General features: G+C 43.8%; 1 protein-coding gene across 3 annotated transcripts in view; it reads right to left on the bottom strand.

Annotated features, from left to right (window-relative positions):
- RFX4 (regulatory factor X4) overlaps positions 1-16316 on the bottom strand; it is a 172317-nt gene that overhangs the window by 96587 nt on the left and 59414 nt on the right. For all 3 annotated transcript variants that reach the window (XM_019961241.2, XM_070789656.1, XM_019961240.2), the window contains exon 4: positions 8640-8763. In XM_019961241.2, coding sequence (XP_019816800.1) covers positions 8640-8763 — 124 coding nt within the window. The remainder of the gene's footprint in view (positions 1-8639; positions 8764-16316) is intronic.

Below are 16316 nucleotides of genomic sequence, written 5' to 3'. Positions count from 1 at the left end.
GTGAAAGTGCTGCACTCAATATTCCAGCAAATTTGGGAAACTCAGCAATGGCCACAGGACTGGAAAAGGTCAGTTTTCATTCCATCCCAAAGGAAGGTAATGTCAAAAAATGCTCGAACTACTGCACAATTGCACCCATCTCACATGCTAGTAAAGTAATGCTCAAAATTCTCCAAGCCAGGCTTCAACAGTACATGAACCATGAAGTTCCAGATATTCAAGCTGGTTTTAGAAAAGGCAGAGGAACCAAAGATTAAATTGCTAACATCTACTAGATCATAGAAAAAGTAAGAGAGTTCAAGAAAAACATTTACTTCTGCTTTATTGACTATGCCAAAGCCTTTGACTGTGTGGATCACAATTACCTGTGGAAAATTCTTCAAGAGATGGGAATACCAGACCACCTGACATGCCTCCTGAGAAATCTGTATGCAGGTCAAGAAGCAACAGTTAGAACTGACATGGAACAACAGATTGATTCCAAATTGGGAAAGGAGTACATCAAAGCTGTATATTGTCACCTTGCTTATTTAACTTATATGCAGAGTACATCATGAGAAATGCTGGACTGGATGAAGCACAAGCTGGAATCAAGACGGCTGGGAGAAATATCAATAACCTCAGATATGCAGATGACACTACACTACGGCAGAAAGTGAAGAAGAACTAAAGGGCCTCTTGATGAAAGTGAAAGAGGAGAGTGAAAAAGTTGGCTTAAAGCTCAACATTCAGAAAACTAAGACCATGGCATATAGTCCCATCACTTCATGGCAAATAGATGGGGAAACAGTAGAAACAGTGACTGACTTTATTTTGGGGGGGGGGGGGCTCCAAAATCACTGTTGCACCCATGCAATTAAAAGATGCTTGCTCCTTGGAAGAAAAGTTATGACCAACCTAGATAGCAGATTAAAAAGCAGAGACATTACTTGGCCAACAAAGGTCCATCTAGTCAAGGCTTTGGTTTTTCCAGTAGTCATGTATAGATGAGAGAGTTGGACTATAAAGAAAGCTGAATGCTAAAGAATCGATGCTTTTGAACTGTGGTGTTGGAGAAGACTCTTGAGAGTCCCTTGGACTTCAAGGAGATCCAACCAGTCCATCCTAAAGGAGATCAGTCCTGGGTGTTCATTGGAAGGACTGATGCTGAAGCTGAAACTCCAATACTTTGGCCACCTGATGCGAAGAGCTGACTCATTTGAAAAGACCCTGATTCTGGGAAAGATTGAAGGCGGGAGGAGAAGGGGACAATAGAAGATGAGCTGGTTGGATGGCATCACTGTCTTGATACACTTGAGACTGAGTAAACTCCGGGAGTTGGTGATGGATAGGGAGGCCTGGCGTGCTGCAGTCCATGGTGTCGCAAAGAGTCGGACACAAATGAGTGACTGAACCGAACTAATGTAAGTGTTTGCTATTTTTACTAATTTTATTAAACATCCATGAATGCTGTATTTATAATTATACATAGCTAGACACCTCTAGGGCTTCCCTGGTGGCTCAGCGATAAAGAATCTGCCTGCAATGCAGGAGACCCGGGTTTGATCCCTGGGTCGGGAAGATCCCCTGGAGAAGGGAATGACAACTTACTCCAGTATTCTTGCCTGGAGAATTCCATATGGACAGAAGAGCCTGGTGGGTTATAGTCGGACACAATTGCAAAGAGTCGGACACGACTCCACGACTAACATACCCACACCCAGATACTTCTAATATCTGTTAAAAAGAATTGTCTTTAATAAGATTGGGTAGTTTGACTGAGTATGATGTCAGATGTAGGCCAATTCTGATCCCTATTACCTTGTGTTTGTTTCAATTGACAATTCTGTTTTTCTCTAAATATTTATTTCCCTGCCTCTGCTGGAGCACTAGGGCTATCCCTTTGGAAATGTTTTTTCTCACCCTGGCAAGCCTGGAGGCACCAGCAGCAGGAAGGAAAGGTCAGGGATGAGCAGAAGGTCAAACCATTCCCCTCCCCCGCCCCCATTTCAGGTTTCCAACCCCCATCAACTGGCCACTCATGGGGTGGAGTTGAGGGGAAGGAGTTCTGAAGTAAATGAGAGACTGCAGTTTTAACTGGAGCACTGGGCTGGACTTTAGTGTCTACAAGAGCATCTACATTATTGAAAAGAGGCTTGTTTTTTCAGTCAATAACCAAAAAGCTATTCAACCTGCCACAAAACCATCAGGGGTTCAGGAAGGCAGTTTGGCCAGAACACAGTTGAGGAACAAAGCAAAGCCATTTTCTATTTGTACATTTGGCCTGTTCCACACTCTTTACACTTGTGGAAACTCATCTGGGTGTCTCTGAGAATAAGAGTGCAACACGAGGTGTGCAGAGACCTGGTCAAAACCCTCCAGCACGAGGCCAGAGCCACAGGGTGAATCCTCAGGCAAGGAGCGAGAGTGATGGGCAGTGGGAGGTCAGCTGGAGAGCACCGCCCTGCAGCCAGTGGAGGGGGACCCACAGGAGGTGCCCGTAAACACACTGCTGGACACCCACCCAGGCACATGGATGGGGATCCAAGCAGAGCACACTGATAGCTGGGAGGAGCCTTTGGAGAGCACCGACTGGGCAAAATGACTCCAGCTGTTTTCCTCTAGCCACCCTCCCCCACTGACCCCTCCTCTAACCCTGGAGGAGTCAGAATAGGAAAGAAAAAAACTCCCCCTCCCCTTTCACAGAGCAAATTCTGAGGCATAGAGAGAGGGAGACTCTTACTTCCATGGAAGTCAGGTGAAAGTTTTAAATTGGAGAGAACCCAGGTGGGCACTAATGGTAAAGAACCCACCTGCCAATGCAGGAGAAGAGACTTGGGTTCGATCCCTGGGTTGGGAAGATCCCCTGGAGGAGGGCATGGCAACCCACTCCAGTATTCTTGCCTGGAGAATCCCATGGACAGAGGAGCCTGGAGGCTACTGTCCATGGGGTCGCCAAGAGTCAGGCATGACTGAGTGACCAAGCACACATGCATGGGCTTTTTCATAGCAGAGAATGAGTTTTAATAATCCATCCAGGACTGATATGATGGCTGATAATGGCCTGATGCCATGGTTGGATGCGGGATTTCCCTGCGAGGTTGTCAGAGGGCAGAATAGGAAGGACGGACACTGGTACCTCAACAAGTTTATCCTTACTTGGCAAGTGGGCTAATGGAAAGTGGGTACAGTGCCAATTTCATATGGTGACCATATGGGTTAAAAAAATTCCCATATGTCGAATGATTCATAGTGTTCTTGGTGAATAGCAATAATATAAATCATTCAGTCTTCAAATGTCTGAAGACCTACTATGTGCCAGGCACTATTCCAGGGGGTTAGGCATGCATGGTGAACAAAAAAGTCCTCATGGAGCTTCCATTCTAAAGAAAGAGACAGACAAAACACAAGCAACTTTTATATATATATATACACACACATCAGTTATATGTAATTACATATTGCATACAATATATATATTGTATACAATACAGGTGGCACTAATGATAAAGAATCTGCCTGCCAATTCAGGAAATGCAAGAGATGTGGGTTTGATCTCTGGGTTGTGAAGATCCCGTGGAGTAGGAAATGGCACTCAACTCCAATATTCTTGCCTAGAGAATTCCATGGTCAGAGGAACCTGGGGCTACAGTCCATGCAGTCACAAGGAGTTGTACCTGACTGAGTGCACACGCAGTATAATACAGTACAGATAACTATAGTACAGTACAGATAACTATATATACTAGTAACATCATACATATATAAGATAGTTCAGACAGTGATAAGGAAAAAATAGAGCACAATAAAACAGAGGAGACAGAGTGGAATGGAGCCAATTCTAGATAGTGATTTCTTCCCTTGGTAGAGAATTTTAGTTTTAAAACATGTTCTCATAGCACAGTCTCATTTTATCCACACAGTAATTTGGTGAGGGATGCTTCCAAGGAAAGGTAAGGAGACGGGAGCTCAGAAAAGTTAAGTGTCTCCAAGTTGGGTGACCTTTCACGACCCTAGTTAATAGCGCAAGCAAGCACAAGACCAGTTCAGCTAGCAGCCTCAGCATTCTCGGTAATTCCTAAATTAGTTCCAGGACCCAAAGTCAATACAACATTACTGGAAGCCAGTGCTTTTGGAGCTTGGCCACAGTGTTGGAGAAAGAATTTCTATTTCGGATCTCACTTGCAGCAGAGCAATTGCTGCCATCCACTTTATCGAGAACAGTATCTCAGCCAGGTGACTTTGGGAAAGCTTCACTACCAATGCCTGTTTCATTTCAGCCCATTTACAAGTCAGATGGGAAGATGACTACCAGTTTAATTTTTCTCTAAAACCTAAGCCGAAATAGTGAACTTTGCTTGTTCTGAGCTAAAAGTTCAGAGATGAATCATACGTTCGGACAGAACTGCTCAAAGGGAGACTGTCCACGATTCCCCTCCAAGGTTTTTCAGAACAACTAGTCCCTTTCTCTCTAGGAGATGGCAGCTGCAGCTTGCTCGGAGCCTTCAGGAAGGGCAAATGTGTCTGGGATTTCAATTCAACAAACTTAATGCGAAAACCTTCAGTAGGCACCTTCTGTCCTCTGTGGCTGGGAGGACAGCCCTCCTTTCCAGTGCACTTGAAATCGATGGCAAGGCAGCTGCAGAGAGCATTTTTCATTTATGCGTTTAATTCCATTAGAGTATGTCCCTGCTTTTGGGACTGAAGATAAGATGGCATTTGGATGCTTTTTTAAATGACTATTCTGAAAGCAGCTGGCACTGTAATTCTTAGAGAGGAAACTTACTATTTGGAAAAATACTTTGAAAAGCCATTTGGAATAAATGAGACCTGTGGGTATAGATGTCAGCAGGAACCAAGGATTGGAGAGCAGAGGAAAATTGGTGGAGGTCATCCCAAGAAAGAAGGAGAGAGTGAAGGGAACAGAAGGAGCTCTAGGAGGAAGGATGCAGCAGCAGAGAGGGCTGGGATCAGCTTTGGGGAACTGGCAGAAGGAGGACCAGGGAGCATTCTGAGATGGGGACATCTGTTCCATGGGACAATGTTTGGGGTGTAAACCACCACTGCAAACTTCAGTCTGTTAGGATCACAGATGCCTTCTGTGGACTGCTTTGTGCAAAGCAAAGAAGACCCTGAGTGCCATCCCTAGCTCGTGATGGTGCAGAATAGGGCTGTCCAACAGAACTTGCTGTGCAGATGGGAATGTTCTATTGGCACTGTCCAATATGGTAGCCTACAGTTACATGTAGCTACTGTGTATCTGAGGAACTGAATTTTAATTTTAAGTTAAACAACTGTATGTGGCCAGTGGCTACTATACTGAACAGCACAGGTATAGAGAGAGGTGGTATATATAGAGGGAGGAGTCCCAAGTCAAGGTGACCCTAAAGAATGCTCTAGGTAGAAAACTACCGCACAATTGCACTCATCTCACATGCTAGTAAAGTAATACTCAAAATTCTCCAAGTCAGGCTTCAGCAATACATGAACTACGAACTTCCAGATGTTCAAGCTGGTTTTAGAAAAGGCAGAGGAACCGGAGATCAAATTGCTAACATCTGCTGGATCATAGATAAAGCAAGAGAGTTCCAGAAAAACATCTACTTCTGCTTTATTGACTATGCCAAAGCCTTTGACTATGTGGATCACAATAAACTGTGGAAAATTCTTCAAGAGATAGGAATACCAGACCACCTGACCTACCTCTTGAGAAACCTGTATGCAGGTCAGGAAGCAACAGTTAGAACTGGATATGGAACAACAGACTGGTTGCAAATAGGAAAAGGAGTACATGAAGGCTGTATATAATCACCCTGCTTATTTAACTTATATGCAGAGTACATCATGAGAAATGCTGGACTGGAAGAAGCACAAGCTGGAATCAAGATGGCTGGGAGAAATATCAATAGCCTCAGATATGCAGAAGACACCACCCTTATGGCAGAAAGTGAAGAAGAACTAAAGAGCCTCTTGATAAAAGTGAAAGAGGAGAGTGAAAAAGTTGGCTTTAAGCTCAACATTCAGAAAATGAAGATCATGGCGTCTGGTCCCATCACTTCATGGCAAACAGTGGCTGACTTTATTTTTCTGGGCTCCAAAATCACTGCAGATGGTGATCGCAGCCATGAAATTAAAAGATGCTTGCTCCTTGGAAGGAAAGTTATGACCAACCTAGACGGCAGATTAAAAAGCAGAGACATTACTTTGCCAACAAAGGTCCGTCTCATCAAGGCTATGGTTTTTCCAATAGTCACGTATGGATGTGAGAGTTGGACTATAAAGAAAGCTGAGCGCCGAAGAATTGATGATTTTGAACTATGGTGTTGGAGAAGACTCTTGAGAGTCCCTTGGACTCCTCCCTTTGAGGAGATCCAACCAGTCCATCCTAAAGGAAATCAGTCCTGAATATTCTTTGGAAGGACTGATGCTGAAGCTGAAACTCCAATACTTTGACCACCTGATGGGAAGAACTGAACTTATTTGAAAAAGACCCTGATGCTGAGAAAGACTGAGGGCAGGAGGAGAAGGGGACAACAGAGGATGAGATGGTTGGATGGCATTACCAACTCAATGGAGATGAGTTTGAGTAAACTTGGGAGTTGGTGATGGACAGGGAGGCCTGGTGTGCTGGAGTCCATGGGGTCGTAAAGAGTCAGACACAACTGAGTGACTGAACTGAACTGAACTGAAGGATGCAAACACCCTAGGACTTGTTGAAATCCTGGGGGCAGATTTAAGACTTGGAATGCTAGGTGGAGGGGGTCTAGGAGGTGCTAGGAGGAAGGGGTCAGAGATAAATTGATTTTACCTAGATCACAAGATCAAGGAAACCCTGAGCTGACAACAGATTTGAGAGAAAAAGGAATAGAAGGTCCTTACACAGGCAAATTGGAGTTTCTAGAAATGGTGACTTTTTTTGGTTTGTTTTTGTTTCAAAGCCTAAGCTAACCAATGGCTATTTGTATCTGTGCACAAGCATCTCATGGAGAATTCATAAGAACAACAGTTGTAATGCACATGGTAGGTGTTACTAAGTATCTGAGCAACCAGATGACTGATAGCATGGTAGGCCGTATCAGCCACCGCCATTCTCTCCTGTGTATCTTGCAACATCCCTGGGAAGAATGCAGGAGTTAATTCCCTTTTCAGAGCTGACAGGACTGAGGCTCAGAAAAGTTATGTGGTAAGTCCAGGAGAGCTGGGATTCTTGGTCATTTGGTTCACCCAACCTGTCTTCCTATCTGAGAGGCTTTATCTGGACTCTCCATCACAGTCACTCAGGGTGCATGTGAATACGAGAGAATGTTGCAGGACCACAGAACAGGAATGCTCTCCATCTGGATTCTTCCTTCTCCCACTGCTGAGGGCTCACAGTCCCCCTCCCTAGTCTGCGAGCCTTTCCACAGGGGGACCCAGACCAGGTTCCCTTTAAGTCCCACTGCCTGCCATAATGCTTCCCACACAGCGTGTCTCAGTCAATACTGCCCAAATGAATAAATGAACCGGCAAAAGTTGTTTGACTTTTTTTTTTAAGTTCTTTTCACTTTGGAGAACCAGCATTAACCCATCACACAAACATTTTTCCCTCCCTAAATCACCACCGAGCATCTTCACATTTTTTGAGTGAAGCCAGTTCTCAGCCACTTGGTTTCAAACTCTCTGGTGTGGTTGCTTCAGGCCTAACATGCTCTGCTGTTTTTTTCTTGCTCATGATATATCTGTTGGGGATCTGATAAGGAAATTTCTGAAACTTAAACATCTTCCTGTTGTTTCAGTCCACTACACTCCCACTCAGAACACTGGTAAGGAATAATGGTGCCGGACAAGACTGCCTGTTTTTTTTTGTTGGCAGATGCAGGAAAAAAAAAATTATATGTGGTAAAAAAAAAAAGAAGCTAATAAAAGGAGAAAGAGTTTAGACATATTGACTCAAATTGAGTGCTTTCAGGATTTAAAATATCTAGGTTTTTATCTATCAAATAAACACATGATGTATCTTTTTTTTTCCGTTGGAATACAATTGCTTTACAATGTTGTGCTAGTTTCTGCTGTACAATGAAGTCAATCTTAAAGTTCCAGCTGCCTGCCTTGTGCTGCTGAATATGAATGTTCAGTGGTAAGGACTTTCTGTAGAGATAACTACAGAAAACGTGTGGAATGTATTTTCATCAAAAGTGGATAGAGAACAGTCAGGTCTGCAGTGCTAGGACAGATTGTACTGCCTCCAGCTGAGGACTCCCGGACTTCCACGCTGATGATGCAAGCCCTCTTCACCGTTTCTCCAAGTCTCTCACGTTGCTAACCCAAGTCTGTCCCACTGACATCCACATAACATACTTTCCAGTTCAAGAACTACCTCTCAGAGAAAAGAAGTTACTGTTCGCAAATTGAGTACTGAGGAAATTCAAGGTAGACGTTCACTTTTATTTTACAACATGTCTGAATTGTTTGAAGTTTTTGATCTTTGGTATTACTCTGTTTTGGCATTAGGTTTGGTACTACTTTGTTAACAATTGTTTGACATTTTAATGGCAAAGTAACCAAAGTATTTACTTTGGTAACCTAAAAAAAACTTGAATTATTTAAAACATGGTTAAGAACTACACATCCATTACTGAGAAGGGGAAGAAAAGGAATAAGCTAGGTGAGGTTGGACTCACCTTCCCAAAGCTGGCAGCATTAACAGGCTGGGTGTCATTCTTCTCACAAAAATCCAGGTAATGCATGTAGAGGGCGCTGCGGGGGATGCACACTCCTTCTGCAATCTCGTAGTTCTCCTCCAGCCTGGGGAAATAAAAGCGTGATGAGAGAACCCAAGCAAGAAGGACCTGTTCTTTCTAGTCCTTCTCCAGAGCTGGGCAGGCCTTAGAAATAACTCTTCTACTACAGATGGGAAAACTGAGACCCAGGAAGACAAAGCAATATGCCTAAGGTCGGGCACGGAGTTGGCAGGATCAGACTCCTGGCCCCTTTGGGTACTACCTCAGGTCACTTTTCCAATGCAAATTCTTAATCCCGTTCCTCTTTGGGGTCATTGACCTGACTGCATTCTGGGTGAATCAGGTTCCCCACAACTCCAAGCAATGATACAGAATATTGCAGGTGCCCCCCTTTACCCAAGCTACCCACTGTGTAGCCGTCTCTAATAGGTGTCAAAATCTTGGAGCTTCTTGGCTAATGAGAGCAACAAAGTGAGACAGCCAGGGAAAACAAACACCCCATGACAGGCTGGGAAGCTCGAGGGGCTCTGACCTGCTCACTGAGAGAGGTTTTATGACCACGGCAGGGGGCTAAACTGCTCATTTTCTTTCGGCTCACCTTCCCTGCTGTACTGAGATTATATCATATGATTCCAGAGCCATTACCTTCTTAATAACTATAGGCTAGGGGTTCAGGGTACCACACTGTGGGCAGATTCTTTACTGTCTGAGCCATCAAGGGAAGCCCAGAGAATTTCCACTTCGGTTCAAATTCCAGCTTTGGCACTTGCTGGCTTGGTGACCTTGGGCAAGTTATTTAACCTCAGCCCTCAGTTTCTTTCTGGAGGTATCAACTATAACTGCCAGACTGTTGCATCTGATTGTTGATCAGATGTAATGTGTGACACAAACCAGCATGGGGCTTGGCATGTGGTGAGCACTTAGTAGGTGTTGGACTTCATTATCATCCACTCTCCCTCTCCAAAAAACATTTTTGAATACTCAGATGTTCAGAATTTGTGCTAGATACTGGGGACATAAGAGTAAACTAGACAGTTTTTTTTCCCCTCTTTAACCCAAACACCAAAACTCAGACATCCAATCACCAAGTTCCCCCTCATTAAGTCAGCCATGAAGAAAACAGAAGACAACAGCACGTTGGTGTTCACTGTGAATGTCAGGAGCAACCAGCACCAAATTAAACAGGCTGTGAAGGCTTCAGCAACAAGTTTATGGTTGCTGGCGGGAAGGATGAGGGATAGGGATAGTTAGGGATCTGGGGATGGACATGTACACCCTGCTATATTTAAAATGGATAAACAAGGACCTAGCACAGGAAACTTTTCTCAGTGTTATGTGGCAGCCTGGATGGGAGGGGAGTTTGGAGTTCAGTCCAGTCCTAAATCATGTCCAACTCTGCAATCCCATGGACTGCAGGATGCCAGGTTTCCCTGTCCATCACCAATTCCTAGAGCTTGCTTAAACTCATGTCCATTGAGTCGGTGATGCCATCCAACCATCTCATCCTCTGTCACTCCCTTCTCCTCTGCCTTCAATCTTGCCCAGCATCAAGGTCTTTTCCAATGAGTCTGTTCTTCACATCAGGTGGCCAAAGGATTGGAGTTTCAGCTTCAGCATCACTCCTTCCAATGAATATTCAGGACTGATTTCCTTTAGGATGGACTGGTTGGATCTCCTCCAAGGGAGGAGTCCAAGGGATTCTCAAGAGTCTTCTCCAACACCACAGTTCAAAAGCATCAATTCTTCAGCACTCAGCTTTCTTTATGGTCCAAATCTCACATCCATACATGACTACTGAAAAAACCATAGCTTTGTAGCTTTGACTATATGGACCTTTGTTGGCAAAATAATGTCTCTGATTTTAATATGCTGTCTAGGTTGGTCATAGCTTTTCTTCCAAGGAGCAAGCGTCTTTTAATTTCATGGCTGCAATCACCATCTGCAGTGATTTTGGAGCCTAAGAAAATAAAGTCTCTCACTGTTTCCATTGTTTCCCATCTATTTGCCATGAAATGATGGGACTGGATACCATGATCTTTGTTTTTTGAATGTTGAATTTTTAGCCAGCTTTTTCACTCTCCTCTATCACTTCCATCAAGAGGCTATTTAGTCCCTCTTTGCTTTCTGCCATAAGGATGGTGTCATCTGCGTATCTGAGGTTATAGATATTTCTCCCTGAAATCTTGGCTCCAGCTTGTGCTTCATCCAGCCTGGCATTTCACATGATGTACTCTGCATATAAGTTAAATAAGCAACGTGACAATATACAGCCTTGATGTACTCCTTTTTCCAATTTGGAACCAGTCTGTTGTCCCATGCCTGGTTCTAACTGTTCCTTCTTGACTTGCTTCTTGCCTTGCATACAGATTTCTCAGGAGGCAGGTAGGTAAGGTGGTCTGGTATTCCCATCTCTTAAAGAATTTTCCACAGTTTGTTGTGATCCACACAGTCAAAGGCTTTGGTGTAGTCAATAAAGCAGAAATAGATGTTTTTCTGAAACTCTCTTGCTTTTTCTATGATCTAACAGATGTTGGCAATTTGATCTCTGGTTCCTCTGCCTTTTCTAAATCCAACTTGAACATCTGGATGTTCTTGGTTCATGTACTGTTGAAGCCTCACTTGGAGAATTTTGAGCATTATTTTGCTAGCGTGTGAGATGAGTGCAATTGTGTGGTAGTTTGAACATTCGTTGGCATTGCCTTTCTTTGGGAGGAGAATGGATACAAAGTATATGTGTGGCTGAGTCCCTTCACTTTCACTGGAAACTATCACAACATTGTTTGTTAATTTGTCGTTCCCCAATGGGGCTTCCCTGGTGGCTTAGAAGGTGAAGAATCTGCCTGCAATGCGGGACACCCAGGTTCAATCCCTGGATCAGAAAGATACCCTGGAGAAGGGAATGGGAACCCACTCTAGTATTTTTTCTTGCCTGGAGAATTCCATGGACAGAGGAGCCTGAAGGGCTACAGTCCATGGGGTTGCAGAGAGTCAGATACCGATGAGTGACTAACACTTTCACTTTTCAGTACAAAATAAAAAGTTAGAAAAAAAAAACAACAGCCTATGAAGAAGCTCTATGACATTTATGTGGCTGAGGTCACACCTTGATCAGACCTGATGGAGAGGAAAAGGCATACATTTGACCAGCTCCTGACTATGATACTTTGGATATTGAAAACAAAATTGGGATCATCTAAACTGAGTCCAGTTGGCTAAGTCTAAATATAAAAGTTTTCACTATTGAAATAAAAAAAGAAGAATGTAAACATCCAAAAGAAACAGCCTCCTTTGTCATGGACACATTGGAAGGTTAAACCTCTTTTTCAACAAAACTGCTGGGGCATATGACAGTTTGGGGACTTCTCTTTGAGCCCTGCTGCCACCAGACCATGAGGCACACACTGTTCAATAAACTCACCAACAGAAAATATTTCTCCTTTGATGGTGAATTGAATTTTAGGAAATAATCCCAAGTCATTTGGAACCAAGCTTAAGGGCTTAAGTAACTGGAATACCCTTTTCTCCCAGTGATTTTTTCTAGGGGGTCAGAAATAAGGCATGATGCTAAAGCAATGAAACAAATGTCCTCGAGTGGCTTCTAACTTTCTCCGAGGGCACTTGCCAAAGAAGTGGTTCAGCGCTGTCGTAACTGAAGAGGAATGAGGACACGGCCTCCCAAGGTGCCCACTTGAAAGGGCAGTGGTCCTTTGGCTCATTGCAACATGTGGCTGAGAGAAAGTCAGCTCAATCATTTCATATTCCAAGTGCGCGGATGACGCAGACAGCCAAACAACCCAAGGGACGCTCAGAAGAGTGAAGACGCCTGTGCTGACCGACCGGTCCCAGGTCATCTCACCCACTCCCCCTTCTTCCGGGAAGGGGAATGCTGAGTAACGCCTGACAGTTTTTAGAAGTGTTCCAGGAAATAGTTGATGCAATCCCTTCTAGGCAACCTAATTCCTTGAGGCTAGGGTGGTGTCTGATTCACTTCTGCGTTTTTAAAGTCCAGCAGACTTCTGGGTACACAGCAGGTGCTCAGTAAATGTTTGCTGGATAGATTGTTTCAGTCATACATTCCTTCAGCAAGTATTTATTGATCTCTTATCACCCACCAGGTGCTGGGGATGCCGTGGTACACAGAATCGTCCTTGTTTGTGCTTGGAGAGCTGATGAATGGTGGACAGTGGATAAAGGGGCTTCTGAGATGGCTCTACTGATAAAGAACCCGCCTGCCAATGTGAAGACGTAAGAGATGTGGGCTTGATCCCTGGGTTGGGAAAATCCCCTGGAGGAGGGCATGGCTAACCACTCCAGTATCCATGCCTGGAGAATCCCCATGGACAGAGGAGCCTGCTGGGCTAGAGTCCATGGATCACCAAGAGTCGGACATGACTGAAGTGACTTAACACAGCACATAGCGTAGACAGATAAAGATACAGGTCATCTTCAACTCAACAAATATATTTGAGTGCCAGGCAGTGTTCTAGACTTTAAGGAATCAGTGGTGACCAAAACAAAGGCCCTGTCCTGAAACGGCTTACATTCTGTGTGTCCCCAGCATCATGAATCAGAACTCAAAGGGTGTTACCCTGTGGAAAAATGGTTTCACTTAGAGATTAGGTTTTACTTAGAGATTAGATTAGGCTCTATCCTGAGCCTTGGGGCTGGTGTGAATGGGGGTCAGCCTTTTAATGGACCCCTAAATGCCATTCACAGTATCGTCTCCCTAGAAAAGTGAAGTTCAAAGGTCCAAACAACCAGCTTATGCACAAACTCGTGGGGATCATCTGAAAAATGCAGCTTTCACAAAGTGGGGTCTCACAAACATTCTTTGTTTGGCCTGAACAGTGTTGGCCCAACTTTTAAAATTCAGGACATTTCACATAAGAAGCTGGATTTCTGGCTTCTTTTGAAAAGGCTGAGATCTGGCAGCTTTCGGCCCATATTCCCGCATGACAACAATTGGCCAGAGTTACATGCACCCTGGGGTTGGCCAGAGTCCTCCCTCCTCACTATTTTTCTTACACTCAATCTATTTTCTGTTCCCTGTCTGCCTCCTGTAGGCTCCTGTGTTGACATAAGACACAATCTATGCCCTAGTTTACTTTGCCGTTTATTTGAGGGAGAATAACACACAGAAATAAGAATATTGAAGCACAACAAATTCCCAACCACAGGTACAGAGGAAGGTGGGAAAACAGAGAAATTACCGTGAAGATGGGAACAGATGACTGTGGTTCCATCTTTGTAACAACAACAAAAACAGTATCATCTGTTGAGCTCTTATTAGGTGCCAGGCACTGGGTATGGATTATCTCTCAATAACCATATGATGGAAGTGCTATGCCCATGTTTTAGATGAGGAAACTGAGGCTCAGAGGATGAAATTATTTGCCTATGGTCATGCAGCTAGTAACTGGGAGAGTTTTTCACACTCTGAGCCACTGTGGTATTCTGCCAAGGTAGATGGAGGGGATTCCAGGCAAGGAGAACAGCAAGGATAAGAGACCAATGTGGCACAAGCTTTGGATGATGGAGACACTGGTCTGAGTGGAGAATGGGGTGTGTAAAGCAGTATCTACAACGAGAGAACTGTGGGAGCACGGAGAATTCTTGAATGCCACACAGGAGAATATGGCTTGACATAAGAGTTAGCAACCTCCAGAGTTGAAGAGTTACTATGAGAATGGTTTTGCTTCAAGAGAAAATCCCTCTGCCATCAGGCCCTCTGGGAGTACTCAGGACCTTGGACTTTGGGCAAGGAAGTATACCAGGGCAGATGATACCAGTAGCAGCTGCATGGTGAAGTGAAAGTAGCTCAGTTGTGTCCAACTCTTTGCAACCCCATGGACTATACAGTCCATGGAATTCTCCAGGCCAGAATACTGGAATGAGTAGCCTTTCCCTTCTCCAGGGGACCTTCCCAACCCAGGAATCGAACCGGGGTCTCCTGCATTGCAGGCGGATTCTTTACCAACTGAGCTGTCAGGGTGAATTGGATCAAGTGCAAGAGCACAGCCAGCCGTGGGCGGGGTATGCTGTCAGTAAGAGGCGACCAGCTCTACTGTGGAGCTGTGCTGGTGAACCCTCAGTGGTTGCTCACAGATGCCCACAACCAAAAGCAGTACCCGGATGTAGACCAGCCACTTTGAGGATAAAAAGCCACAGGACAAAGACTGGGGTGCAAGAAGCAAGAGGAAGCCTGCATCCTTGGTGACTTGCTTAAGTACCTGCTCCAAGCATGGACCTCCAACAGCTGGGCATGAAATAGAGAAAATAAAACCTCAAGTGTCAGGGCTTCCCTCATAGTCCTGTGGTTAAGAATCCACCTTGCAATGCAAAGGATACCAGATTGATCCCAGGTCCAGGAAAATCCACTTGCCACAGGGCAAATGTGCACCACAACTAATGAGCCTATTCTCTGGAGCCCTTGAACTGCAACCACTGAGCCCACGGGCGGCCACTATTGAAGCCCACATGCCCTAGAGCCCGTGCTCTGCAACATGAGAAGCCACTGAAATGATAAGCCCTCACGCAGCAACTACAGAATATCCCTCACTTGCCACAACTAAAGAAAGCCCATGAGTGGCAACAAAGACCCAGCACAGCCAAAAATAAAATAAATATTTAAAAAAATAAGTTACTATGATAGTGTTATTTTCAGAAGGCAATGGAGTGGTACCGAGAGAACTGGAAAAAAAAATATTCAGAGCCAGGAATACCCAGGTGTTTCTAGGATGCTGTAGGAATAATAATAATGTTATCAAATACAATGGAATACTACTCAGCCATAAAAAAGAATGACATAATGCCATTTGCAGCAACATGGATGGACCTAGAGATGATCATATTATACTAAGTAAAGTAAGTCAGAAAAAGACTAATACCATATCACTTATGTGGAATCTAAAATACGATATGGATGAACTTATTCACAAAGCAGAAACAGACTCACAGGCATAGAAAACAATTTTATGGTTACCTAGGGGAAATGGGGTGGGGGAGGGATACATTAGGAGTTTGGGATTAGCAGATACCAACTATTATATATAAAACAGATAAACAACAAGGTCTTACTGTATACTACAGGGAACTGTATTCAATATCCTATAATCAACAATAATAAAAAAGAATATGAAAACAAATATATATGTTTAACTGAATTACTTTGCTGTATACCAGAAATTAACACAATATTGCAAATCAACTATACTTAAATTTAAAATGTAATCAACAACAGTAACTAGCATTAACTGAAAATTTAGTATGTTGTATTTGCCAGCAATAGATTGAGTATAAAAGAATGTTAAAAAAAAAAAAAGACAACAACCCAATCAGGTCTCATAATTTTCATCTTAGACTATTGAGATTTCCATTAAGGGATTTCCTTAGAAAACTTTACTTCAACTCTTTTGGCCACTGTGTTGTGGGACATTTTCCAGTCTAATGCATACACAAGAACAACCTGGGCAGTTGGAACCTTGCCCATAACCAGTGCATAACCAGAGACCCAGAACAGGGAAATACCACTTTTTGCTTATCTTTGCTAATGATTTCCTAAAATTAATTTTGGCGAGAAAAATCCATAGACACATTCAACAAACATGCACTTCAAAC

Source organism: Bos indicus, chromosome 5, assembly GCF_029378745.1.
Source record: "Bos indicus isolate NIAB-ARS_2022 breed Sahiwal x Tharparkar chromosome 5, NIAB-ARS_B.indTharparkar_mat_pri_1.0, whole genome shotgun sequence".
Taxonomy (NCBI): Eukaryota; Metazoa; Chordata; class Mammalia; order Artiodactyla; family Bovidae; genus Bos; species Bos indicus.
Note: the sequence above shows the minus strand (reverse complement) of the source record. Positions and strands in the feature narration are given on the sequence as shown.